The sequence below is a fragment of the Hyposmocoma kahamanoa genome, unplaced genomic scaffold, assembly GCF_003589595.1.
Source record: "Hyposmocoma kahamanoa isolate Upper Pololo Valley unplaced genomic scaffold, ASM358959v1 204, whole genome shotgun sequence".
In the NCBI taxonomy this organism is placed as follows: Eukaryota; Metazoa; Arthropoda; class Insecta; order Lepidoptera; family Cosmopterigidae; genus Hyposmocoma; species Hyposmocoma kahamanoa.
In genome coordinates, this window is record NW_020653728.1 from 834,577 (window position 1) to 859,135 (window position 24,559).

The 24,559-nt window shown below is 36.3% G+C and overlaps 1 protein-coding gene across 1 annotated transcript in view; it reads right to left on the bottom strand.

Annotated features, from left to right (window-relative positions):
- Positions 1-6,281: 6,281 nt before the first annotated feature.
- Positions 6,282-24,559, bottom strand: part of LOC113227255 (facilitated trehalose transporter Tret1-like) — a 48,075-nt gene continuing 29,797 nt past the window's right edge. Inside the window, exons 3-5 of the mRNA XM_026460153.1 lie at positions 16,978-17,146; positions 9,510-9,697; positions 6,282-7,441 (exon numbers count right to left, since the gene is read on the bottom strand). Coding sequence (XP_026315938.1) covers positions 6,377-7,441; positions 9,510-9,697; positions 16,978-17,146 — 1,422 coding nt within the window. The 3' untranslated portion in view covers positions 6,282-6,376. The remainder of the gene's footprint in view (positions 7,442-9,509; positions 9,698-16,977; positions 17,147-24,559) is intronic.

The window sequence follows — 24,559 nt, forward strand, 5'->3', positions numbered from 1 at the left end:
ACCTAGATCTAGACCGGAAATAGAACCTAAAACAGGCACACGTCTAACACAGCACATCGCTAAACGGCTAAGCCATAGCTGCTAAATTACTTTTATACCTCACAAAAACAACACACGATAAGTATTTCACTATTTAACACATTTCACTCAAATTTGAATTAAGCAAAACAGCTTTAGGGTGTAACCACATTTATTGACACGGAAAGCATTAAGCCAGTCAAAAAACTTTATATTCATGTAATTATTAAAACAACATACTATAAATCATACATTAAGAAACATTCTATGAAAACTAACGATATAAACTATTATTACCATATAAATTGCTTAATTGTTATTACATGCCATTTATATGCATATGTAAGTATGTTTTTGTACCTGTCTAGATATAATTAAGTTAGTTTTTACGTAGGAAATGAAACTATTTTTTGCGGATTTAAATCGCGTATATTTGTTTTTTCAAACAAACCGACGTTTCGGGCCCTTTACAGGTCCCATGGTCACGGTTGACTACGATTAGTTTTTTCGATTTTTGCTCTATTATATTATATTTTTACTTAAATAGCCTGAACTCCTTCGCCGCGGATTAAGCCGGAAGGACTTTTGTGAGCGAAGTTTGTAATTAGCATATAAGTATTTTTTCTGTATTTTGGTCAATAAACTAAAAAAAAAAGCGAAAAACTTGTTGTGCTTTTTTATCCCATGGACATGCGTACAAAACCGGCGAATGCGCTTTTTTACCGGCTCAAGTCTATTCGCGTTTATAAATGTAGTGACACTCGAAGACAGGTGCAAAGATTAAAACACTCTTTATAATTCTGTCTGAACACATTCGTCAGCTACAGAATTGTATAATTTTTATGAATATGAAATAAATTATCTAAACTCTTGATAACTAACTGCACATTCATTCTGCGCACATAATTTTCTAAATCACTTATGACTATAATAACTATGATTAAGCATGCAAGCAAGCTGATTCGAAGGGAACTTACAAAGCCACACTATTTTTAAATATCAATTATTATTATAAAAATCTAGAAAATGTATAAATTCACAACCTATTAATTTGTCTATTATATTTTCAGTTACTTGACAATATGTGAAAATCATTCTAATTTTGATAAAGAAAACTTTTATATTTAATAAGTACTGATGTTGCTGCCTTTAAACAGTAACGCAGTATTACAGAATACTACGATTTTGAACTAACCATACAGCGCGACGAGCACCCATCTTCTTACTTCAAAAAGATAATAATAACAATGTGCCAGACAAACACATCAATTGCCTGATTTCAAACTAGGGAATTCCCTGTACTATGAGACCAGGACTACTGTAGAAAAGTTAATTTCCCAATTTGATCCAGCGCCGACAGTAAAAACCGTTGGGCCACCGAGGTTGTCAATTTTGATTCGTCAAGATGGGTGCTTTATTCGCGATAAAGTTTCGCATGCTCTCATCGCTGTAAGCTTAGTTCAAAATCGCAGTATTCTGCTATACTGCGTTATAGTTTAATGGCATCGATATGATGTCTATACATATGCAAACAATTACTTATTTTATATCCTTAAAAAATATATTGTTTTAAATAATTTCACGCAGGGGTTTTAGGCCTTCTAAACATTTTGTTAACTACAGCATTTTTTCTAAAAACCAATTACTTCTGTAACTAAACTAAATACTTATTTTTAAAAACTGTAATTATTTACTAAAATAAATATTATTAAGCGTATAGCTTTAAGTGGCAGGCATAAGCTAGTAAAGGCATCATTCTAATTTGAACTTTATATTCGATATCTCCAATGGACACTACATCAACTTTATTTTTTGGTTATTTTCTGTTATTTATGTAAACAGCCATATTTATATATTATGCTCCCCGAATTTTGTAAAAAGAAATAAAGAAACAAAAAACAAAATAAAACCTGTCCATTATTAAATTGGCATAGTGTTCATTGGATTAGTTAGCATGGTTCAGCACATGGGACGGGTAAATAACACAGTGCAATAAATTGGAAACCCACAAACTGAAGAAAATGTAAGTGGAAATGAGCGATGTTTTTTGACAACTTGAAGAAGGGTTTAACATAGCATAAGCGCGTTCCGAATGCGAGTATATGCAAATCTAGAAAACACGGACCGACTTCGGATATCGCTTGTGCACTACATCCAAATACGAATATCGCTAAACTAAAAACTAGGATGATCGCTGTGACATTTCATTTGACGTTTGTCATAGGGATGAGGTAAAATCTAAATTTTAAAGTTGCGTGCTTATAGTTAACTTGCGGTTCCTAAACACATCATAGAGAGCTTATAATATGTGTATAGATAAAGCAGTGTATGTTACTGTACATAATTAGGCATTAACACACTCGTGTGAAAGTGATTATCGCCTGTCGGCTCGTTTCATAAACCCCTACTCGCTTTTTCGATTCCCGGGCCGGGAGAAATATTTGTATGGCCTACATTTATTTCTCTCGTGTGTTTGGGTGTAATTTATGGTTGTCTATGTGTGTGTCCATGGCACCCGCGACAGAGGGTTTCCCTAGTGCGAGGCTATGTTGAGTGTGTGCGTTATTATTATTACCAATGTCTTTCATTATGTAACAGTTACAAAAAGTACTATATAAACAAAACTTATTCATTAAAATGAGGCTTATGAAATACGTAAATTAGTGCAAGACGTTACAAGGTTATATTTTATAGATTACGAACTGTTACAAAAATCATATATATTGATTCCTGTTGGTTTATAGCATCGAGTACATAACCAGAAATAGAGACCAAAAGTCATTTAATTTGTTTAACAACTATTCTGCAAAATCATTACGGTGACAACTGCCCTCCGATTGGCCAGTCAAGGTGTCGTCAATTGTTTATATGTTTATGTGTATGTTACGCGATAATTCTGATATTTGTGAACCGATTTTCATGATTCTTTTTTTGTTGGAAAGGGGGTACTTCCATAGTGGTCCCATTTCATTTTGAAGAAAAGCATCCACCTCGAAGGGTGGCTGTTCACGCATGAAGATTCATTTTTATAAATAGCGCCTAACTTTAATTTAGGAGCAATTACATTAATGGTTGATTTTGCTTTTTCTCCAATTCAAGGCGTTTTTCTCTCAATATACTTTGAGTAGTGAGAACCGATTTTTATTATCTCCAGTGTCAATTCCTGTATAGTGGCGAACTAGGGGATATTTCAATAAAACTTAACAAGTAGACGTAATTCCACTTACTTTTGAAGTCGGTTTTTTTAGTAATCTGTACTGAGATTATGTATGTAGATGTTTTGCTGTTTTTTCCACACCACCGAATGGAACAGTTAGAGATATTCTCTTTATTACAATAAATACAGAATATTATTGGAATATAGGGAGACGTACACACAGGTCAGTTGTTGGCGCTGTACTATTTCAGCTTTTTAATTTGTGATTTCAGTGCAAACGAGATTTGATGTTGAAAAGTGATATAAGGCCCATTTTCCTGATGAGTTGCCACGGCTGGATGGCCCTTATTTCGTCTCTATTTCTGGTTATATACTCGATGGTTTACAGGTTACTATAGGTAGTACATGTATGTGAAAGCATATTATAAACATGCAAGGGCCACCATACATATCATCGCGTAAATCACCCGTTCCATGTTAATTCTCCATCTTGCTTTTACTTACTTAAAAAGTATTGCAAGCACAACCGTCTTTAAGTAGCAAATTCTAAAGACACATTCACAAAATATAACCTATTTGCATTTTTTTTATATAAAATGACTACACAGTTTGCATTGGATTTTACTATAATAGCTTTTTTGAGTTCAGCACTTTATTGTTTCCATTGGTTTTAGTATAAAAATCTTAGTTTTTTTGTGTGTGAACTGGAAATTGCTCTATTGATTTTTGCCTTTGGGGTGAGCAATACTTTACACTATATTAGGATTTTCTTAAATATGATTTTACAAACTGCCGTCATAATATATTCTTTTTATTACAACCGCAAATCATCAAACACACAATATTACATCATAAGTATCCGTAATGCGCTAGAAAACAAAAAAATTGTTCCCCTAAGTTTTTAAAATACGCCTAGATATATTTTTTAGAATTTTTAGAAACAACTTTGTAATAGAAGAAAGACCTCTCCTACCGTGAAACTTTCAGGTCAGTTTATTCGTAATGTTGTGTCATAAATAAAAAAACTTGTGAGACAAATAAACATTAGAAATCTGTGAATCTAGTTCGATATACACTCATAAATTTCTATACGTTTGTAATTTGCATACTTAGTGAATTGCAAAACGCAATCGTAGCTGCATTTATTTATAGTTTCGAAAAATAATAGGCGTCATATACTTTCTTTTTTTACTTTCTTAAAAAGTTTCACAGTTGGACGATACTTGAAACACTCGCAAAAATTAACATTTAGTAGAATTTGAGGGGGTTCAACACTAGGATTTATAAATTACTATATTAAGAATAATTATAATAGTTATTGTCTTAACAATTATTGTCATAGAGTAAAGGTAGGAAAGCTCGATAAAATATTTAACCAGTATTTTAAGGTATTTTTGTATCCCAAAAATGATGTAGCCTGAATAACTCGTCATAATTTATTTTATTACACTTCTTCACTTTTATATTCAGAACTATGAGCCTGGGATTAATACCATAGTTTAACGATACACATTTTGATAATGATAACTTTTTTTGCTAAAAATTAGAATGTAATTTTTTTTGAAAAATTAGAACTCTTGGTCACAATGGATGTTAGGGCGCCTTCAAATTAGACGCTTATAGAAGCGTTGCCGTGACGCAACTGTAGCGCGGCAGCTGCGCATTACATTTGCTAATTGTTACAGCAAAAGTACCGCGTGCACGCCACGATAGGGGTCTTGCGACTGCACTCCCAGATATTGTATGAAAATCAGTAGTAGCGCAGCTACCACCCTACTGCGCTATTGCAGTGCTTTTATAAGTTGGTCTAGTTACGTAGTTCAATTGCTATACAAAAATAATTAACTTCCCAAAATAGATACCAATAATCTTTACATATTTCAATCATGCGCAGAAATCTGCTACAGCACGACAACTAACATCACTAGATCAAGCTGTGTAGCTCCCAAGTATGGCTGACTGTAACACAGATTACTTGTACTACGTAACAGATACATAACTCTCATACAAAACCGAAAATACCCACGCTATAATAGACTAGTAAATCTGATTAATGACACCAGGCGCACTCTACTAGGAAAAAGGAATCTAAGCACGTGCTCAGAGAGGTGAAAATAGCGTTGCCCGCCTTGTGCAGTTCTGAGGATCCGAATGGTAGTAAATGAAAGACTTCTATGAGCGCTTGTGCCGGCGCGTCGGCACTCAGCGGTAGGCACTTATAGCGTAACCTTGAGCGAGTGACGGAGCCCTGACTGTAGTACCACATTTCGTGCGAAAAACTATCGGCGTCACGAAGTGTTAATTTAGTCGTGAAGACGGGATTAAATTATTCGAATCTCGAAAAAATGATTCCACATCAGTTTCACGTGTGGTCATTGTGATTACGCAGCAAGTTATCGAAATGAGGGTAGTCGTCGACAACGAAAAAGGGTCGCCGACCAAGAAAATTGTTTCATAGTAATAACAACTGTTTATAATAACTATTATCTCAATTTTCATTAAGTTTTTAATACTCTTCTTAAACTTAATAAAGATGTAATAAAAGTTAAAAGTTTTGAATATCATCTTATAAGACACAAACTACATCATTTTTGAGATACACGAGTAAATAGAGAATAATTACTAATCGGAGTTCTGGGAAATATAGTCATCTTTTTCTAATAAAGAATTTCTAGTGAAATATTTGATAGAGAGGTACGAGTAAAGTATGGACCACTGCAATCTTAAAATTAGAACTAGGTATGTTTGTTTTAACTGAAATCTAAAGATATGGTTTAGGATATGCGAATAAATATTTTGATATTATATGTTTTTCTTCAAAGTGTACCACCATAAAACCGTGTGGTGTTTATAAAAAAATTGAAATAAGCACAGCCAACGCGGTGGATTCGATTATATTTTGTTCCTACATTAATAAGGGGCACTAACGTCATCGCATTTACTTGGACACGTTTCTCGATCTAATTCCTATCAAGGAACAATACTTATGTCTACACCTATAGTTTAGCATACCAAACTTGGTGTTTCTTTACAGCATTTACACACCTTGTCACTAAAATTTCATTCTAAAAACATCTAAACCATTCACTAAACCAATACTTTCATCTTCCGCAAGCAATATGTCTTAAATGGCTTATGTCATAGATGTTTAAAATTTTCAAATATTATCGTTTTCCAAGTAAACGCGATAATACATACTCTTTATCTCTTTGGTGAAAGACTCTGAACGTAATTTGGGTCCATTTCATCCAAATCTTTGCCTTTTGTCTCTGGAACACAACACACAACAAAACATAGACCTCCAACACTTATAGAGGCATATAACCAGAATGCTCCATGAAGACCTAAAGCCTGCTGGAAGTCGACAAAAGTTTTAACACCAACAAAAGCACAGAGATAGCTAAAAGCCGTAGCCATAGCGCTCCCAAACGCCCTATATTCAAGAGGAAACAGTTCACCAATTAGAAGCCAGGATATAGGACTCATACCTAAAGAGAAAGCAATAGTAAACACCAATACACATAACAAGGGTATCCAGTCATTCTGACCAATCGTCTGGTGGAACATTACGTTTTGAATTCTCTGATTACGGTGTACTTCTTCGTAATATGCGTAACTTCCAAACCCAGCCAAGGCCATGGACATAAGTACAGAACTGACAATCAATAAGGGCAATCGTCCAACTGTGTCTATCAACAGTCCTGACAAACATGAAGCCAGTAACTGTACAAAGGATACCGCTATAGCAGCTCCATGAGGGTTCATACCTCCGAATGTTTTTCTGAAAATCGGGACAGCATAGAACGAAAACGCGTGGGCACCTGAAAATCTTTGGAACATCATTAGGCCACAAGTAACAAGAATAGGACCTAGCAGCCGGTTCATGGTTCGTGCATCCAAGGAACTTATGAATTGACTTCCAGATATTTGACTTTGGCGTTGGCTAAAGTTCTTGCTTGCTAGAACGTTTGTTCTAATTGTAGCTAGTTCTTGAGCTACGTCAGAATTTGGTCCTCGAAGCCACAGTAAAGACTTATAAGCTTCTTCGTCTTTTCCTGTTAAAACAAGATAGCTTGGAGTTTCTGGTATGTAAAGAACGGTACAGAACAGAAGTAAGGGAGCAGCAGAAATGCAAAGAGCCAGTTGTTGCCAGTCCAAGTAGGCTCCTATGGTGAAACTGAAGAGAACTCCAAGATGCCCGACGATTTTTAGAACGGCGGAGAGGCAGCCGCGAATATCTGGTACTGATATCTCGCTGATGTACACCTGAAAATGGAGAACAACACATGAACAAATGTAATTCTTATTGGTTTGTATTACGTTTGTTTAGAATTCGTACTATACTTGTACACTGCAAATTTTTATTTAATCTGGAATTAATTAAGTAAAGCTTACAGTACTTGTTCTCCGTTACCAAATTCTATTACAGCAAAAAATTCGCTTCCAGGGAAAACCTCGGTAAGTTGCAACATAATTGCCCGATTATACTTTACAACGCATTCTATTAAATATCTAATAAAACAAACAAGGGAACTCATTTAATTTTCATCCTTGGTAAACTAATAAATAATAATTTCGACGTTAACACGAAAGTTTGGCTTTTGCGAGCGAATTTTCAAAATTAGTCGAGGGCGTCACAGACGAATTTCTGGGCTATGCTGAAAGTAATGTTTAGAGATGATTCTAATTTGAATATGAATAATGTTACTTTTCATTTTGTGCTGTTAAGTTATCTTACGCGAGGGCCACGAGCCGCGACGTTCCTAGCAAATTCGCTTATTGCTACAAGCATCAGCATTTTATGTATAAAAAGCCACAAAGTAGCGCTAGCAACTTATAGCGAAATTCGCTCCAAGAGGGAATTTGCACGAGCGTGACGTGCGGTTTTTGCGGACAACCAGAACAATTACAAATTTGGAGGTAAAGTTTGAAACAAATTATTTTGTTTATATTTGTTGTTCGGTTACTATTGACAGCAAATAGTTATTAATTTCAAATATTATTAATATCATATATTTAAAGCATAATCCTCCAAAAATATTAAACAATATTAACTATTTATTTCGTGAAAAAAAATCTGTTTGGCTTCCCTCCACCACCGAAAACGCTGTAAGCGAATTGACGCTTCAAGCGTGGCGATATTTTCGTGGCCGAAGCGGCATGGTACCACATGGTACGTTGTATGCAGGAAGAAGACAGAGTGCGTTGCAGTGCGACTTCATTATAAATTTGACTTTGGAATATAACTGTCACTTGATTTATTATTGAACGACGTACGAACACAATCACAAGAAAAGCTAACTACGTATTTTGAACAATGAAGCTTCGAATCAAGGGTCAAAAAATCTCATTAGCAAAGTACTTTGAAGTATTATAGCACGCAGCTGTTACCAAGTATTAGGTATTATTTGAGGGCGTAAAACTTTGCAACTCTACTTAAAAAGGAAAATGCTTCGAACTTGTTAAAAGTTTTCGGTTTTATCAATTATAAATAGGGTGACATAAGAACTTTGTAATATTTGGATGGAGAACGTAAGGTAGAAAGGGTTGAGAAGGTGGGTAGGATTATGTATTAATTTAAAGATATTGATTTTCATGTTTCACTCATTTGTACGTACAAATAAAGGTATTTGTCTCAAAACAAAATTTACAAACAATACTACGTTACAGCTTGATAGAAAAGATTTATATTCAACTGATGCCTTTTGCGATAGGAAAGGTCCAAAGTGTCTCGAAAGTACGTGAAAATCGATTACCAGATTGTAATATTACATGTGAAATGCATTTTAGTTCGTGTGGAATTCTAAAATCATTTTCATGGTTACCCTACATTGCCGAAAATATGCGGGCGATTCTAAAATTTGTTTAGTTGCCCCAAAAACGTTATCTCCTTAACTTCGACGCTCTATTACAAAAGCACAAGGTTCAACTTACGAGAGGTTTAGGTGAACCTCGTTGAATATAATTATTGAAGGATAAAATCTTATCTTGTTTAAGAGTTATGAGAAATTAATTAGGATTGACGTCATTTCGTTTTCAATCAATTAATTACGAGTTAATTTTAAGATCAAAACGTTGACCTCGTTTTTGATTTCAGTTACGACCAGAAACTCCATTTGTGGTCATTATAATGTTATATGTGGCAGTTATGTAACTGCCTCCGTTGTCGAACGGTTACCACGCCGGACTGCCACGCAGAGGTCCCAGGGTAGTAGGGATTGTATGAATATAATAAAAGATCGGGCTCAGTTGTGGTCCTTAAGGGACTCCAACGTCTGTAATAACCTCGCCACTCAGTTTCTGTGCTGTCTGTATTTATTAAATTGAATGTTACCTGTGACAACATAGTGAGTATGGAGCAGCAGAAGCCTCCTAAAAAGGCTGTGACGCACATCATTCTGACAGAAGTGGCCAGCACTGTCAACAGCCAGGAAGCGCTGCAAGGCGCCGCTGCCAGAGACAGGACTCGTCGTCGACCGTGCCGCATCGCTGCTCCACCTGCCATGCCACCGAAAAGTGCACCTGGAAATATTTCCACCAGCTGTGTTAATAAGTTAGTATGAGTTAGTATAAGCGATTAGGTTCAAACAATTAAGGAAACTAACTACAAATTGGTCAAGTATGGTTGTTCAAGACAGTGTACATTGAGTTTAATTTCTTCTTAGGCGATTTTCACATGGTGACACCCGTCATAGCGACAGGAGCCGCTTTAACCATGGCATATAACTATAGCATCGCTAAGACAAAAACACTATCGCTACCTGGTACGCAATGACTCCGGATAAACCAACGCTATGGTTGTATACTCCGTCCATACATTTATTTTTCTTTTGACAGCTTGAGTACTAATCAATTAGCGATACCCTAATAAGTTTCCGATTCGATTGTTTATAACAATCGATTTTTTTTTATGAATAAGCTTTAACCGTGAATGTGAGAGGGTTCAAAAAGAAGGTATTGTCTGATTGGGATCGAGATGTTGCGTTTGACAATTTGTGCACTCAAGAATTAATAATGTAACTGAGGATTCAAATAATGATTCCCGGACAACCCGAGTATTTATTATAACAGCAATGAGAATTCATTATAATTATTTATAGTTAATTTAATTTCCTCATAGTTTATTAGACAGAAACCAAAACCTATCAACTTAAATAATCTTCTTTACATATTCTGTCGGCTCGATAAATATCGGAGCTTATGAAATATTGCATTTATTTGTCAATAATTATGAAACTTCATAGACATGTTTATGACAAAAGTAAATTAAATGGTTGGACGGTGTATAGCGTCGCTTCATGGTTTTATCGCTTCAGCGAGACAAATACCACACTTATTAACGCCGGCCAGAAAATGTCTTATATCCATACAATAAGAGCGAAAAAGACGATCGCTTTCTTAGGTTTCTTACAAGGTTTAAACTCAATAAGTCTTCTGCAAGTCTGCAGCAAGTAAGTATATAGAAAAAATTGTAAGGTCTGCTGACTCGATCTGTAGATCAGTTGAGAGTACGGTAGTCCCGGTTTGGCTAACCTGAAGTTGGGAAAAGGAACGGGGGTTAAAGGAATTTTTCTTTGTTTAAATTTGTATTGAATTGATATTCAATAATTTTTTTGTGAAATTACTCCACTTGTTTGTTATAATTATTAATACAAAGATCGAACACTCAGAAAACATTCCTTCGCTCCGGCCGGATTCGAACCGACGTCTTCTAGCACACCGTGCCAGACGTTATACCAACTAAGACACGGAACGAACCAGCGTCTTCTAGCATGCCGTGTCAGAATTTTTCTTTGTGTTTGTTGAATTGGCTGTAATTGAAATTCCTTATTTTGAGTTAAAATTTAAAATTGGTGTAAATATTTAACACCGCTGCAGCCTGTTAACCTTTTTGTATTTTATTTTTTATTTAAAGCCTTTTTATGAGTTTCCTTTGAGACTGAAATTCAAAATTTAAATGCACATAAATGTGTCTGGCACTTTTCTTCTATTAGCTATTGTTTTATCTGCTATTCACGCTCGTACACGTCTTATTATTTTTACGTGCCTTAATTATAACTAAATTGTCTTTAATAAGCCATTTGCATACTTCTCTTTATAGCCCGACGTTTTATTAATATTATTTACGGGTCCAAAACGTGGTTCATTAGACGCGTTTTTTATACATTCACAGGCACAACGGCTCACAATCTGTGCTGCAAATTATAGCTGCATCACTGAGCAGAAAATAAAACTATTGGTACTTTATTTTTATAAACAAACTTATCCACAATCACGATTGGTGGAAAGATATACATGTTCACTAGGAAGGTCACACTGACCTTGAAAACATAACCTGAAGTTTCTATATAACGTTTGAAAAAGAAAACGGTAAAGAATTTTACGCCTTACCAGTTTGAAGAACAGTAACGTGAAATGTGATTATAAAGAAGCGACACCAAAATAAAATGTATCTACCATGAAATCCCTTGCCGTGTCTTTAGCTTTAAATCACAGAGCTCTGAGGGGCACTACCACAGCACCCGTGACCTTGAGACATAATTTGACAAGTCTCATCTGCCAGCGTCCTTACCCTTCCAAACTGGAATGCAGAAATGTCCACGTTAGTGCTTGGTGACAGAAATAGGTTAGGTCTCAGTACTCTCATGGCCCAATTCTTACACAATGAGTTCTATTGCTACTAAACTGATTGTGATAAAGAATCGAGACTGTAAGGTAGCCTATCCTATCCGAAATTGAGTACGAAGCATAGTTTTAGTTTTTTCCCTTGGATACTGGTTATTTCTGACTCATCCATGACTTTTATTAGTAAAGCACATTAAGGTAAAGCCTAGATATTAGATATTAACACAAGTCACGGCATGTACGCATTAGAATAGAAATTATCGATTGATTTTTTTTTTCATGTATTCAAACTAATGGATGTAACAAAACTTGTCATTTGTAGTAATGAATTAATAACAGAACTTATATACATCAATATTAATGAAGAATTTTGATGACGAGCTATCCCGGAATGACAAAACGACAGACCACATTGCGGTGACAGAGAGAAGCCAATCGTTCAAAGTAACCGTGCTATAGAAGACAGCTATACTAAATTGGGTGTGTGGTTGGAGGCTGAGACAGAAAGAATTTTGAGTTAAATATTTAGCGAGACCTCAAAAGTTTGAGTACTTTTAGACATTAGCTCCGTCTAAAGTTTCACTTCGGAAAAGCGCTGATTAATGTGAAAGTGGCAAGAAACTTTGTGGTAACACACCTTTTTGTAATCTTGAGGAATATTACAAGGTCCTCCAATCTTGCTCACACAAACTTTACACAAATTTTAATGAATATAATTTTAGAGCTCCTTGTGAAATATCAAATCATCTTTATTTCATAGGTAAGGAAATTACACTCGAAATCGCCATATTGATTCAACTCTACCGGTCATTCGTAAGGTAGATTCCCATGAGAAGAATGAGCAAGAAATTCTGGGGGTTGCTCTTTGTAAATGTACATTTGAATACATTTATCAACCGTCATTACCTATTTCTACCGTCAAGCAGTAATGCGAGCATTGCTGCGTTCCGGTTTTGAAGGGTAAGGATGCTGGTGAAATTGCAGGCACATGAGACTTGTCAACTTATGTCTCAGGGTGACGGGCGCAGTGGCAGTGCCCCTTTACGATTTAAAGCTCTGAGTGGCACTTCAACGGCTATGAACACTAGACTTGTTCGTTTCGCCACTTGGTATCATAAAAAAAATATTAAACCAGCCGCTGGGTGCGTTAGCAAAACAAGAATAAATATTTAAAATGTTTCAAAAGAAAACATTTCGCATCAACGATTTCCCGATTATAATTTGTTTTTCCCTTTTGGATCTGCATCCAAGAGTGAAACCCCTTTAGGTATCCCATGTTTATATTCGGTCTCTTTCTATCGTTAATGAGAGATAGTATATTCATCCTTATCTTGCAAAACTTCGTGCGTACATTACGATCCCCATGGTATAAAGTTTCCGAGCCATTTGAGCTGGATTTAAACAGAACATCGCGGCAATTTCATTTCCTCTTATTTCACTATAATGTCACTTTGCGCCGTTTTGTTGCCACAAATTGGTTCCTATTTGTTTTGGGTTCACCGTCAATATTTTGGTCGGTATGGGAATCTTTTTCCCCTAAACCGGTTTGCATGTTGGAGAAAGTTAAATATCATTTTAAAGGCATTATGTTCTCGTAAAGCTAGGTAGTAGGTTATGTTAACTTTTATATAAGTGCGCATTTGACGTCAATCTCATCTGATGGAAAGTGACGATGAGTTCGGCGATGTAGCATGCACATCTAAATAATGCCTGTTCACTCTCACCTTAAAGTCCAAGCTATAGCGTTCAGGGAATAAGTTCGCAGGCAGGGAATCCCACTTCCTAGCCGCTCACCATATAATGTGGAAACGAATCGCTTCGTGCGAATCCTAGAAATATCCACAACATGGGGTGGAACCCCAGCGCACGTCTAGTACCCCAATAATGGAAAGGGGAGAGCGGAATCAAATCACGCAATTTTATCGCACACTCTCCGTGATATATCCTGTAGAATACCGATAAGCAGGCAACTTTACTGTCAAGGCTTTGCAGCTTCGCCTCTATTAAATCCGAGTGACCTATAAGCCTCTTGACACGCTTGTCGATTGAATCCAAGGTGACCAGTTAATACTTAGCAGAGCCATCCCATAAGTGGCAGTAGTAATCCATGTACGACCGGACTTGTGTTTGGTATACCATGCATATAGCTGAAGCAACTGTCCTTGTATGAAGTAACGCCTCACCTTGGAAAGAATGCCAAACTTCCTGGCGTCATTTTTGGCCATGGATTCAATGTATCTACCGAAGTTCAGATTGGACGACAGCTCCATCCCTAATAGATGGAGACGGTCGGCTATCGGTATGGATATATCACGAAAAGTAGAAGTCAGGTCAAAGGGACTCCGCTTTGTGGAGAATAATAATAATAATAATCTAATCTTTCTAGATGCGCTAGGCCTATGATGACAGGCATGGACCTCAACTAAGAAGAAATCTATAAATGAATGATATTATTTACATAACAATACTGTGATTGTCTCGAAAACTTGAAAATAAGCTAAATACGATCAAGGAAACGAATATTAGTACATAATATCAACATGTAATCAATTAACACAAAAAGAATAAAAATTATAATTAATAAATATTCTTCTTCTTCTTTTTAAACTGGAGATGTCCAAAAATGGCAACCTATTTCTGTATTTGTCCAGGATCGAGTTTTCAGCTTAGTAATACCATATCAAATTAGATTTGTTTAGAAATGTCATTTAACCAAATTTCAAGTGTCTCCATCCACAAACTCATCAACAAGTTAATTTTTTGTAACAAGAAACGCTTCAATTACTTTTAATAAGAAGAAGGGTCCTGTGCTATTTTGAGTTCAAAAAGAAGGCTTTTAAAGATATGATATGTACCTAGGATTATGCTTTATAAATACGTATCATAAACATATAAATTGGTGCTATATACTGGGTTGCTCAACTTTACTACGATTCGACCGATTTTTTTCTTACTCCGCTCCAATAGCACAAGCACGTGACTTGCACACTCTCACCGACTGATACCACATACACTAAAACACACACACACCTACACATACTATATATAATAAAAACTCACAAACTCCATTTTGTTTTACTTCTTAATTTACTATATTTAACTCGCAGTGATTATCTTTTTTTTAAGTCCAACTGTAGAAGCAAGTGTCTGATGATCCGTTATACAGGGACTACTACTACAAACACCAGAGCGTGTGAGTCTATAGTTATTATTATTATTAAAAATAGTTTTACAACACTCCTAGTAAAATATTTCATACTCACTTCCATAATGTCCACAGTTCGAAGAAAGAAAATAAAGTTTGTGACATCTTCAATTATTACTAAAATAATATAATTATTATTGTTTTACAAGTGGAAACTGACCGAAGGGAAACCAAAAAATGCATCTCGAAAGAAATTTTCTCCAACGACAATTGTTTCTTAAATCTGACAATACATAAATGAAAATCATAGGATAATTATTATTATAAAGATGGGACGCAACAAAGAAGAGTTGGTTTGATCTGAATATACTCGAATCAGGGTCTGTTGCCATACCGGAGCCATCGCCCTTACCAATGTCATTCTAGTAAAACATCATGGTATTTAATAAATAAATATCACTCTGTAATTGTCATTTGTACTTGAAGTACTTAGAAGTGCTAATCTCGTGGTGATGGTAAGAGGACAGCGGATCACTGAGGCTCCTACAGTCAAGAACCTGGGTCTGTTGCTCGATGGTTCACTAAGTTTTGAAAAACATGTTGAGTCCAAAACAGGCCACAAATTAAGGTCATCCATCAGTGAAGTTATTAGGGAGAGACTAAAAAATTCGCCATTACTTAGATGTAGTACATGTAATATATAGGCCACGTCTTACAAAAAAAACTGCCGATAAAATTCAGTAGGTTCAAAACTCCTGCATTAGGTATTGTTTCAAGGTACCATCCCGATCTCGTATTACCCCCTTTTTAAATACCTATAATTTATTAAATATGAGAAATAGATATATTTTAAAATCAAACAGTCTGGTGTATACCTTGAGGGTTTCGTCGACTCCTAAGTATCTGGCCCAAAAACTCAACTGGACTGATCAGTAACACAGTGGAAATGTCCGATATATTCGTATGCGGTACTCGCATCTTCAGTTGTTGACTGTCCCTCGTTTAACCTTGTACAAGGGCAACTTTCGTTTCGCAGCGAGTACGTGCTGTAATGATCTACCACGTCCAGTAAAAAACGCTAAAACGTTGTTTACTTTTGAAAACCGATGTAAGCAATGGCTCCTATCTGTACAAAAAACTAGCAACAACTGGTCCCCAATTAAAACTTCTAGCAGCACAAAATTTTAAATTTTAGTTAAATGTATAAAGAACCATATAAATTTACACGGACAGCCATTAAATTTTAACTTATTACTAGTTATTACTAAAGGTAGATAATTACTTAGTGCACACTCCGCATATTAGCTTGGTGCAGCAAGCGAAGAAGTATTGTGTTCCATATGTTTTGTGAAGAAATAAATACATTTTTATTTTATTTATTTTTATTTATATAACTTCCCATCTCATCTTAGGGTTCCTGATTCTGAAAACATCTACGTAATTCGTCTATAAGCTCCTGGATGATGTCGAGGAAAATATCGCGATTTAGGAAAAAGTGTTATATTATAGCTTTAGTGCAATCGCTGATACGCTTGTCGAATGGTACAATTTCTGAGGAAAACTACATTTACGTTCACTGATATAGGGTAACAAACTCAACAAGAAAGTACAGCTAAATGCACGAAGAGGTCTTGAAATCTTGGAAATCCATTCTCGTAGCATTCGTTCCAGGTCACTGCAGAGACAAGGTGGCAGCTATACCACAGATTACTTACTACGTAACAGGTACATACGTCACTCTCATACAAAATCAAAAAACCTACGCTATAATAGCGTACTAAATTTGACTAATGAAACCAGGCGCTCACTACGAAGAAAAAAGAAACTAAGCACGCACTCAGAGAGGTGAAAATAACGATGCTCGCCGTGTGCAGTCACGCGGAACCGAATGCTGGGGTTGCACAAGGATTGTAATATAAATGAAAGACTTGTCTGAGTTCTCAATATCGCGTAACCTCGAGCAAGTGACGCAGCCCTAGCTATACCACTGCTGAGGTTTATTGTAGTTTGGCGATTATATGGAGATGCTTACCAAGAAAAGACAACGAAGCCAACCAAGACGCTTGCTGATCAGTCAACTGGAAATCTCTTCTCGTGGCATTCGCTCCAGGTCCTTGCAAAGACGCTATGGCCGGGGAGCTGTAGCCTTTGCTGAGTCCAGCCGAGAATGGAGCCAGGGACACTGCTAGCGCCGCCAGTACCTGGAAACAAAGGAAAGACTTAAGTTTTTCACAAGCTTTACCCCTGAAGCCCAATGGCATATTAGCATTATGATAACCACTTGACGTTATCTATAATTATTCCTCTAATGTAACATTCCTTATAAAACAGCGAAAGAATAATGTAATAGTTACGCAGTCTCTAAAGAAAACTAGCGAGCTATCGAGCGCAGCATATATTAGGCGTAAAATTAATAGATCGTGTCCGAAACACCACGCTGCGTTCACAGATCCAAATTATCGATGTGACTTGGAAGGCAGTTAAAATGAAGTGTGTTACATATCAAGCGAGTTGTCAGCCAAAATACTCGCGGAATGGAAGCCGTATCTCCGTTTTGAACTGTCGTCAAAACGGAGATACGGTAGATCACGTCGGCGATGACGGGATGATTTGAAGTCTCTTGGAGTTTGGAGAGTGGAGGCCTTTGCCCAGCAGTAGGACGGGATAGGTTCGTAATAATAATAAGTCTTACGCGGTAATTCTCTACACTGTTGTCTCTATAGTACCGTCACGCTATGATGGCCGTTTTGACTTTTATCCGCATCAAGTTTCGTATTAATTCATAACTACATGCGGTACAATTTGTGGAATATATAATTTTACAACACAATTCGGCATTTGTTGTTCGAAATTCTAAATTTAAAAATGAAACCTAATACGATCGTCACTTATGGGATCGCTGGCCAGCACAAATTCTACCTCCGGCAAACTCGCTTCAAAGCTCTATGCAAAACAAGGCAGTTTCGAATTGACGATATATTAAGTAATATTCCTATTTTCGTTTTGTTAAAACTTTTAATCAGCTGCCCCTAGCAATACTAATTATAAATATAGAAACTTATAGATGTGACTCGTATTTGATTTTTTGTTTTCGATAAGAAATAGAGATTTGACCTCACTATTGTAATTTGCCAAAATAGCCACCATAGCGTGCCGGTTCTGTAGTTAAAGTTTTCTTATGGCTTAGTGACTCTCGCAGTTACTTTATATGCGTGATGGAGGCACGGAACGATGCTCATGAAAACGCTGGAAAAAATAATCCATTTATTTTTATGTTACTGATCAACAAATAGTGTCTGTAAGTGATTGGCCTTGAACTTTTTATTATTCCTTCCAAATTTCATGGTCACGGGCTTATTGGGCAGCAGCAGTATTGACAGCTTTAAGGGTATAAATGCCAATTGACGATAAACTATCAACATACCATGACTGTGGTACTGTTGTAAAATATTGGGAAAGAATAAATAGGTCGGTGTGGTAAGCCTGTGACTAGATTTTCTTCTAATGCTTCTTTTGTACTATAGTGGTTGAGGCGTCATGTTAGAAGATTAGCCTAGTAGAAACCGGTGATAACCGTTTTGACGTGATTTACTTAAGATTGTTTATTGTTGGTAGAAGTTAATGTATACTACCCGCAGCCTATGTAAATAAAGGCCATACTATTCTTAGACTTTGTACCGTACTATCAGCAACGTTGAAGCTTTTCCAGTCCCGAAACAATTTGGTTTGCAAACGGAGATTGTAGCTAGTATCGTCTCTTATTTTGTCGATTCCTTTTTTGAAAATATTTTGTTTATAATAAACTTATGATCTAGTCTAGTAGTGATCCACGTCTATCCAATAGTGTAGTAGATTTTAGATGGCAAACTTTCCGTGTTCGACTTGAAAGCACGTTTGAGAAAAGTATATTTGTACACGTTTCATATTCCATCGCCGGCAAAGCCTAATAGATTGAAGCAAGCGCCTCGGAGCCCAACAGTGTATTGTTAATATAAAAATAAATTGGATTCCACGGCACGTATACGGTTATTAAAGATTGACGGTATAGATTGTGGGTACGAGAAATTTGCGTTGGATAGACACAATGATTTTAAGGAATGCCGTCTCCCGACTGTCGCTTGTGCCTTGGCGTATTAATTGATATTCTTATAAAAACGTATATTAAGATTAAAATACCTCCGATACAAAACAGCGTTGGAAAATCAATACTGCCATCTTTTAGTAGCAGCAGAACTCATTGTCAAAAAGTTCGTCCAGGGAATTACTTTTTTTTTATAAAAATAAGTGCACATTTGACCTCCATCTCACTTGATGGAAAGTGATGATGAGGTCGACGATTCACTTTCGCCTTGAAAAGGTCCAAGTTATAGCGTTCAGGGAATACGTCCGCAGGCAGGGAGTTCCACTATCTAGCCGCTCGCCATATAGATGTGGAAGCGAAATGCTTCGTGTGAATCTTGGGAATATCCACAACTTAAGGGTGGAATCCCAGCCCACGTCTATTCTCCCGATGATGGAAAGGGGAAGGCGGAATCAAATTATGCAATTCCATCGCACACTCTCCGTGATATATCCTGTAGAATACCGATAAGCTGGCAACTCTACGGCGGTGTTCAAGGCTCTGCAGCTTCGCCTTACTAGGTCCGCTGTCACCTATAAGCCTCTTAGCACGCTTGTCTATAGAATCCAAGGTGGCCAGTTGGTATTTAGCAGAGCCATCCCATAAATGGCAGCAGTACTCCTTACACGACCGGACTTGTGCTTGGTACAGTTGAAGCAACTGTCCCGGTGTGAACTGCCCTAACCTTACCTATTTCTGCTGCCAAGCAGTAATGTGAGCATTATTCCGGTTTAGAAAGGGAAAGGTGCTGCTGAAATTACAGTTACATGGGACATGTCAACTTATGCTTCAAGATGACGGGAGCAGTGGCAGTGCTCAGATCTTTGCGATTTAAAACTCTGAGTGGCACTGCAACTGTTCTGGACAGGCGAGTCGCTTACCACCAGGCGCACGACTTGCTCGTCCTGTCATTTTATATTGGAAAAAAAGACAAAGATGTATTTATTTTGCGTCGGGGGTTAAAATAAGAACGAGGTCAAGAACGTTGCAATGTGTGTGTTTTATTAGTTGTCCCTTTATTAGGTAACCCTATTGAATGTTTTTATTATTAACATAAGCCGATCTCTTTGATATTTTATATTGTCGACCATCGCCATGTTGTTTTTGATGACGTCATGGGTGTTATGAAAAGAACTTTTTCTACTCCTGTACTTTAACTGTCTTTAAATTGTCGTAAACCGTCTCACAAAGGCTCTCTATTTAGTTTTGAAGCAAAATTCTATTGTCTATGGTACTCGCCACTGAACTGAAAATTTTCATTATGAGTTTCAAAAAAAGAACGTTATAATTTTATTAATGAAAAAAGTCTCCTTAAATGCATCCCTGTGTTCCTGAACAGAATAATGTCACCACATTTGTGACATTAATAAAACGAAAATAATTTTATTAAATAATAACTCAAAATGTTACATAACAGGTACATGGCGTAACCATTTGGCAAAAAGAACTATTTAAATAGAATATAAAATACTAAAAATGACGCTATTTAAACGCTCTACTACCTGATTGGTTAAAATATAGGCGGTATTCGGCCAATCACGGACACTTCTATTCTATTTCTATGGTTTTTTGTTTTGTAACGTTTGTTTGGCTTTCTTTTGAGTTTGTTGTCGTGGATTGTTCATAAATAATCTTTAAATATCGGTTATGTTTCATTATTTTAATTTACTCTAATTATAAAATAATGATTGCGTACAAGACTTTTTCTACGATAATTAGGTCTTCAAATTTCGCACCTATTACTTAGGCCACAAGGCGACACGACTTTAAGAATCCCCATTATGCAACGTCAACATTCGTTACTTATTTTGGCTACGCCGTAGTCAGGCAGAAATGTAATACAGTCAAGTCTATGCACTGAGCTACGAGCCGTCCATTCTTGCCTGAAATTTTCTTTGTTTTCTGTAACTAAATGTTCCAGGTTCGGTTCAGATCGATGCCTGAACGTTGTTGGAATACAAATTACACATATTTGAAGTTCGGGTTACGGAGCAATACATTATTTGTGTCAGGGACTCGAAGGTATACACTGTATCAACACATACATTCTACCGCAGGACACGGGATCCTCTAAGGAGAACGAAGTCTACTACGACTAGTCTAGTCCATCTATTATGGAATACGTTTTCAAGAAGTATCTTTTTGTGATGGGATGAACGAATTGTGCGCCTGGTGGTAAGCGACACGCCTGTCCCTATCAGTTGTTGTGCCACTCAGTACTTTAAATCGCAAAGATCTGAGCATTGCAACTACGCCCGTCATCCTGAGACATAAGTTGACAAGTCCCATATGCTCACACTACTGCTTGGTGGTAGAAATAGGTAAGGTGACAGTACTTCTCTGGATGAACTTCAAAATTTACACGATTGGCAAAGCGTTGTGCTCTTGGGAATAGAACTAGAAACTTTAGCATGAAAGTCAATTGCTCTAAGTATTGGATCCCGTTCATAATTTATAATATAGCCTGTAATTACAAAGCAGAACAATAATAGCAAGCTTATAGTACTATCATAAACAGACAACGACACGGCAGCCTTTATTAGTGAAGATTTAAAGCGTAAAACCCTGCGTGCTGTTGACTCTTGTTTAATAGTAATAGGAACTACGTTGAGGCCCTCCTTCATCAAGCCGCAACATCTTACAGCGACGTCATGAATATTAAAACCACTTAAGCAGTAGTAAGGCCTAGCACTGGGCCACTAATTTATTTGCCCATTTACCCTGTTTACTAAGCAGGAGTCAACATAATTTAATACTGGTTATATTGGCTGAGTGGTTAAAGATGTTCTCAATTTTTTACTTTTAAAAACTTGAAATACTTTGTTATATCGTCGGCGATCGTGCAATTACGCGTATCTAGCATTTGAATATGAGTCTCCATTTCGGTAATTTAGTTGCCAAATAAAATCAGCGTAAATGTCGTGGCAACCAAATTGGCGTGGTTTACGGGAATCTATTGTCATGAGTCCGTATACAACAAAAATTAATGCTTACTGTGCAAAAATAGTCGTAGCCATTGAAATAACAAAGTAATAATCGTTCTCCTGTGAACATTGACTTACAAATAAATGGACGACGGGTCTAATACAAAAACCACGAAAAAAATGTCCCAAGTCAACCTATTTAAACGTAGTGACTTGTAAAGGAATATGAAAAAGCTGAAACGTTGAATTTAAATTGTAATGTCATCGCAGTACTGTCTAATTTTGCTTGCTTCGCTGTCAGTCGAACAAACGAAGACTAGAGCGTGAATGACGCTCTGTATACGATTTTAACGCCCTGTAAGTTCGGACACTTTTTAGCGCGGACCCGACGTCCATATAATTGTAAGTCAATGTCTGTGAAGTTTGGTTTGGTGCAGGTAAGCGCTTTTTACCAATACTACATACGCGGATTTGCACTATCCGTTTTATTGTTTAATAAAAAGTGGGTTAAGGATAAGGATGCTGGTGAAATTCAATACTCAATATATTTATTGCATACATATGGTACATGCTTAAAATTACAATAATGCTACACATATGAGCCCTTTATTAGAAATAACAATAAGAACAGAGGTAGGTCGAGGTTTCAACTATTAATGAAAACTGTTATTTATCAAATAATAATATAAAATTAAAAAAATATGTCATGTAATAAGAAAGACATACGTCATATTATAAGTAGAATTATGTCACTTGAAAGACTGAATTTAATTAGATTACAATAGCATTACTTTATAGTATATAATTAATATTTATTTATTAGTCAAATTTATTATAATATTTTTTTTTAATAATAATATTCAGGCAAGTCAACTTGCAATTCAAAGTAACGGGCGCAGTTTGCAGTGATACTGTCGCTGCAACTGATATGGACAGGCGTGTCATTTACCACTAGGCCTGCGGCTTGTTCAAGCCGTCACTTGGTAGCATAAAACAATAATTGTAATTTTTTAATTGAAAAAAAAAAATCTTATTTCATCTTATATACAAATTTTATGGGCTTTTTTCGATTACCATGGGATCCCCTCATCAGATTCTAACTTCTTGGTGACGATGGTGCTATTACGGACTCCTTTATACATTTTTTACTTTTTTTCTTGTTGTCATGATGACGGTAATTTGTTGATTACATGTATTGTGTCAAGTGAACAGTCGACGTTTATATGCTGAAAATATTTTTTTCATTTGTGATAGCCGAAACGATCCCGAAACAGCATCGTCGGCATCAGGGACCATCTCAGTAGTAGGTCACTTTCAAACAATAAAATAATTTTTCAAATCGGTCCATAATTGATGGAGAAATCGCCATGTACTCTGATATGATGATGATCCCCTCATCATATTCTGACTTGGTGACAATGGGATCACCGCGAGAGTGCACCAAAGACGAAATACTTTCATAGATTTCTCATAGATGGCGCTAAGGCTAAAAAGTCGTTGAAAAACCATTTGGTTTTTACGAAATTTTCTAAATTCATGAGGTCCGCTGGTTCGTTCTGTGGCTTAGTTGGTATCTCGTCTGGCACGGTATGCTAGAAGACGATCGAAGGAATTTCTAAGGAATTTTTTCTAATTGTTCGATCTTTGTATTAATAATTATAACAAACTAGTGGAGTAATTTCACAAAAAAATAGTAATTGAATATCAATTCAATTACTTTTTTGAAATCGGAAAACTTACATACAGCCGAATGTAAAGCCTCCTTCTTTCTTTTTGAAGTCGGTTAAAAAGAATCCTAGAGTCTGATCTAAGACCAGTGACGGTCTGGCCGTTTTGGAAGCCTTGCAAAATTCATTCCATTAGGCCCGCATGACGGACTGTGTCCTAATATATACATTGATACACATTTATTTTATTTATTTATTTATTTATTTATTGGTTCACCAACAACTGTTACATTTATACTTATTATTAGGTACATTCTGTTTTGGGTTTAAGCTTAATGCACAGCTACTTAAAGGTAAACACCACATGCATAAAAAAGTGTCCTTAACAATTGGACTTATTATATTTATCTATTATCTAATACTCGACAAAATAACAACCTACTTCTAATACTATTTAGATTTAATATTTTTTAAAAATGAAGCAAAACTGTCTGCGTGCACATCCAAATGTTTACTATGTAAATTATATAAGTTACCGATTCTGCATATGGGTGAGTTCATACCGAACTTAGTTTTTCGATTAGGTGTGCATAATGGTTGGACATGGTATCGTGGATATCTATGGGGTACTTTAATCATTATTTGACTTAATAGGACTGGACAGTCAATTTGGTTTCGAAGTAACTTGTATAGAAAGACTAGATCCGATCTATCCCTTCGGCTTTCCAGGCTCATCATATGAAAATATTCGAGTTTTAGTTCGTAGGAAGACCGTCCAGCTATTCCCTTTGAATATGCCAAGTGGTATAAAAATCTTTTTTGGATTCGCTCAATTTTCAGTGAGTGTGTGGCATAATGAGGTCTCCAAATTACACTGCAGTACTCTAGAATACTACGCACTAG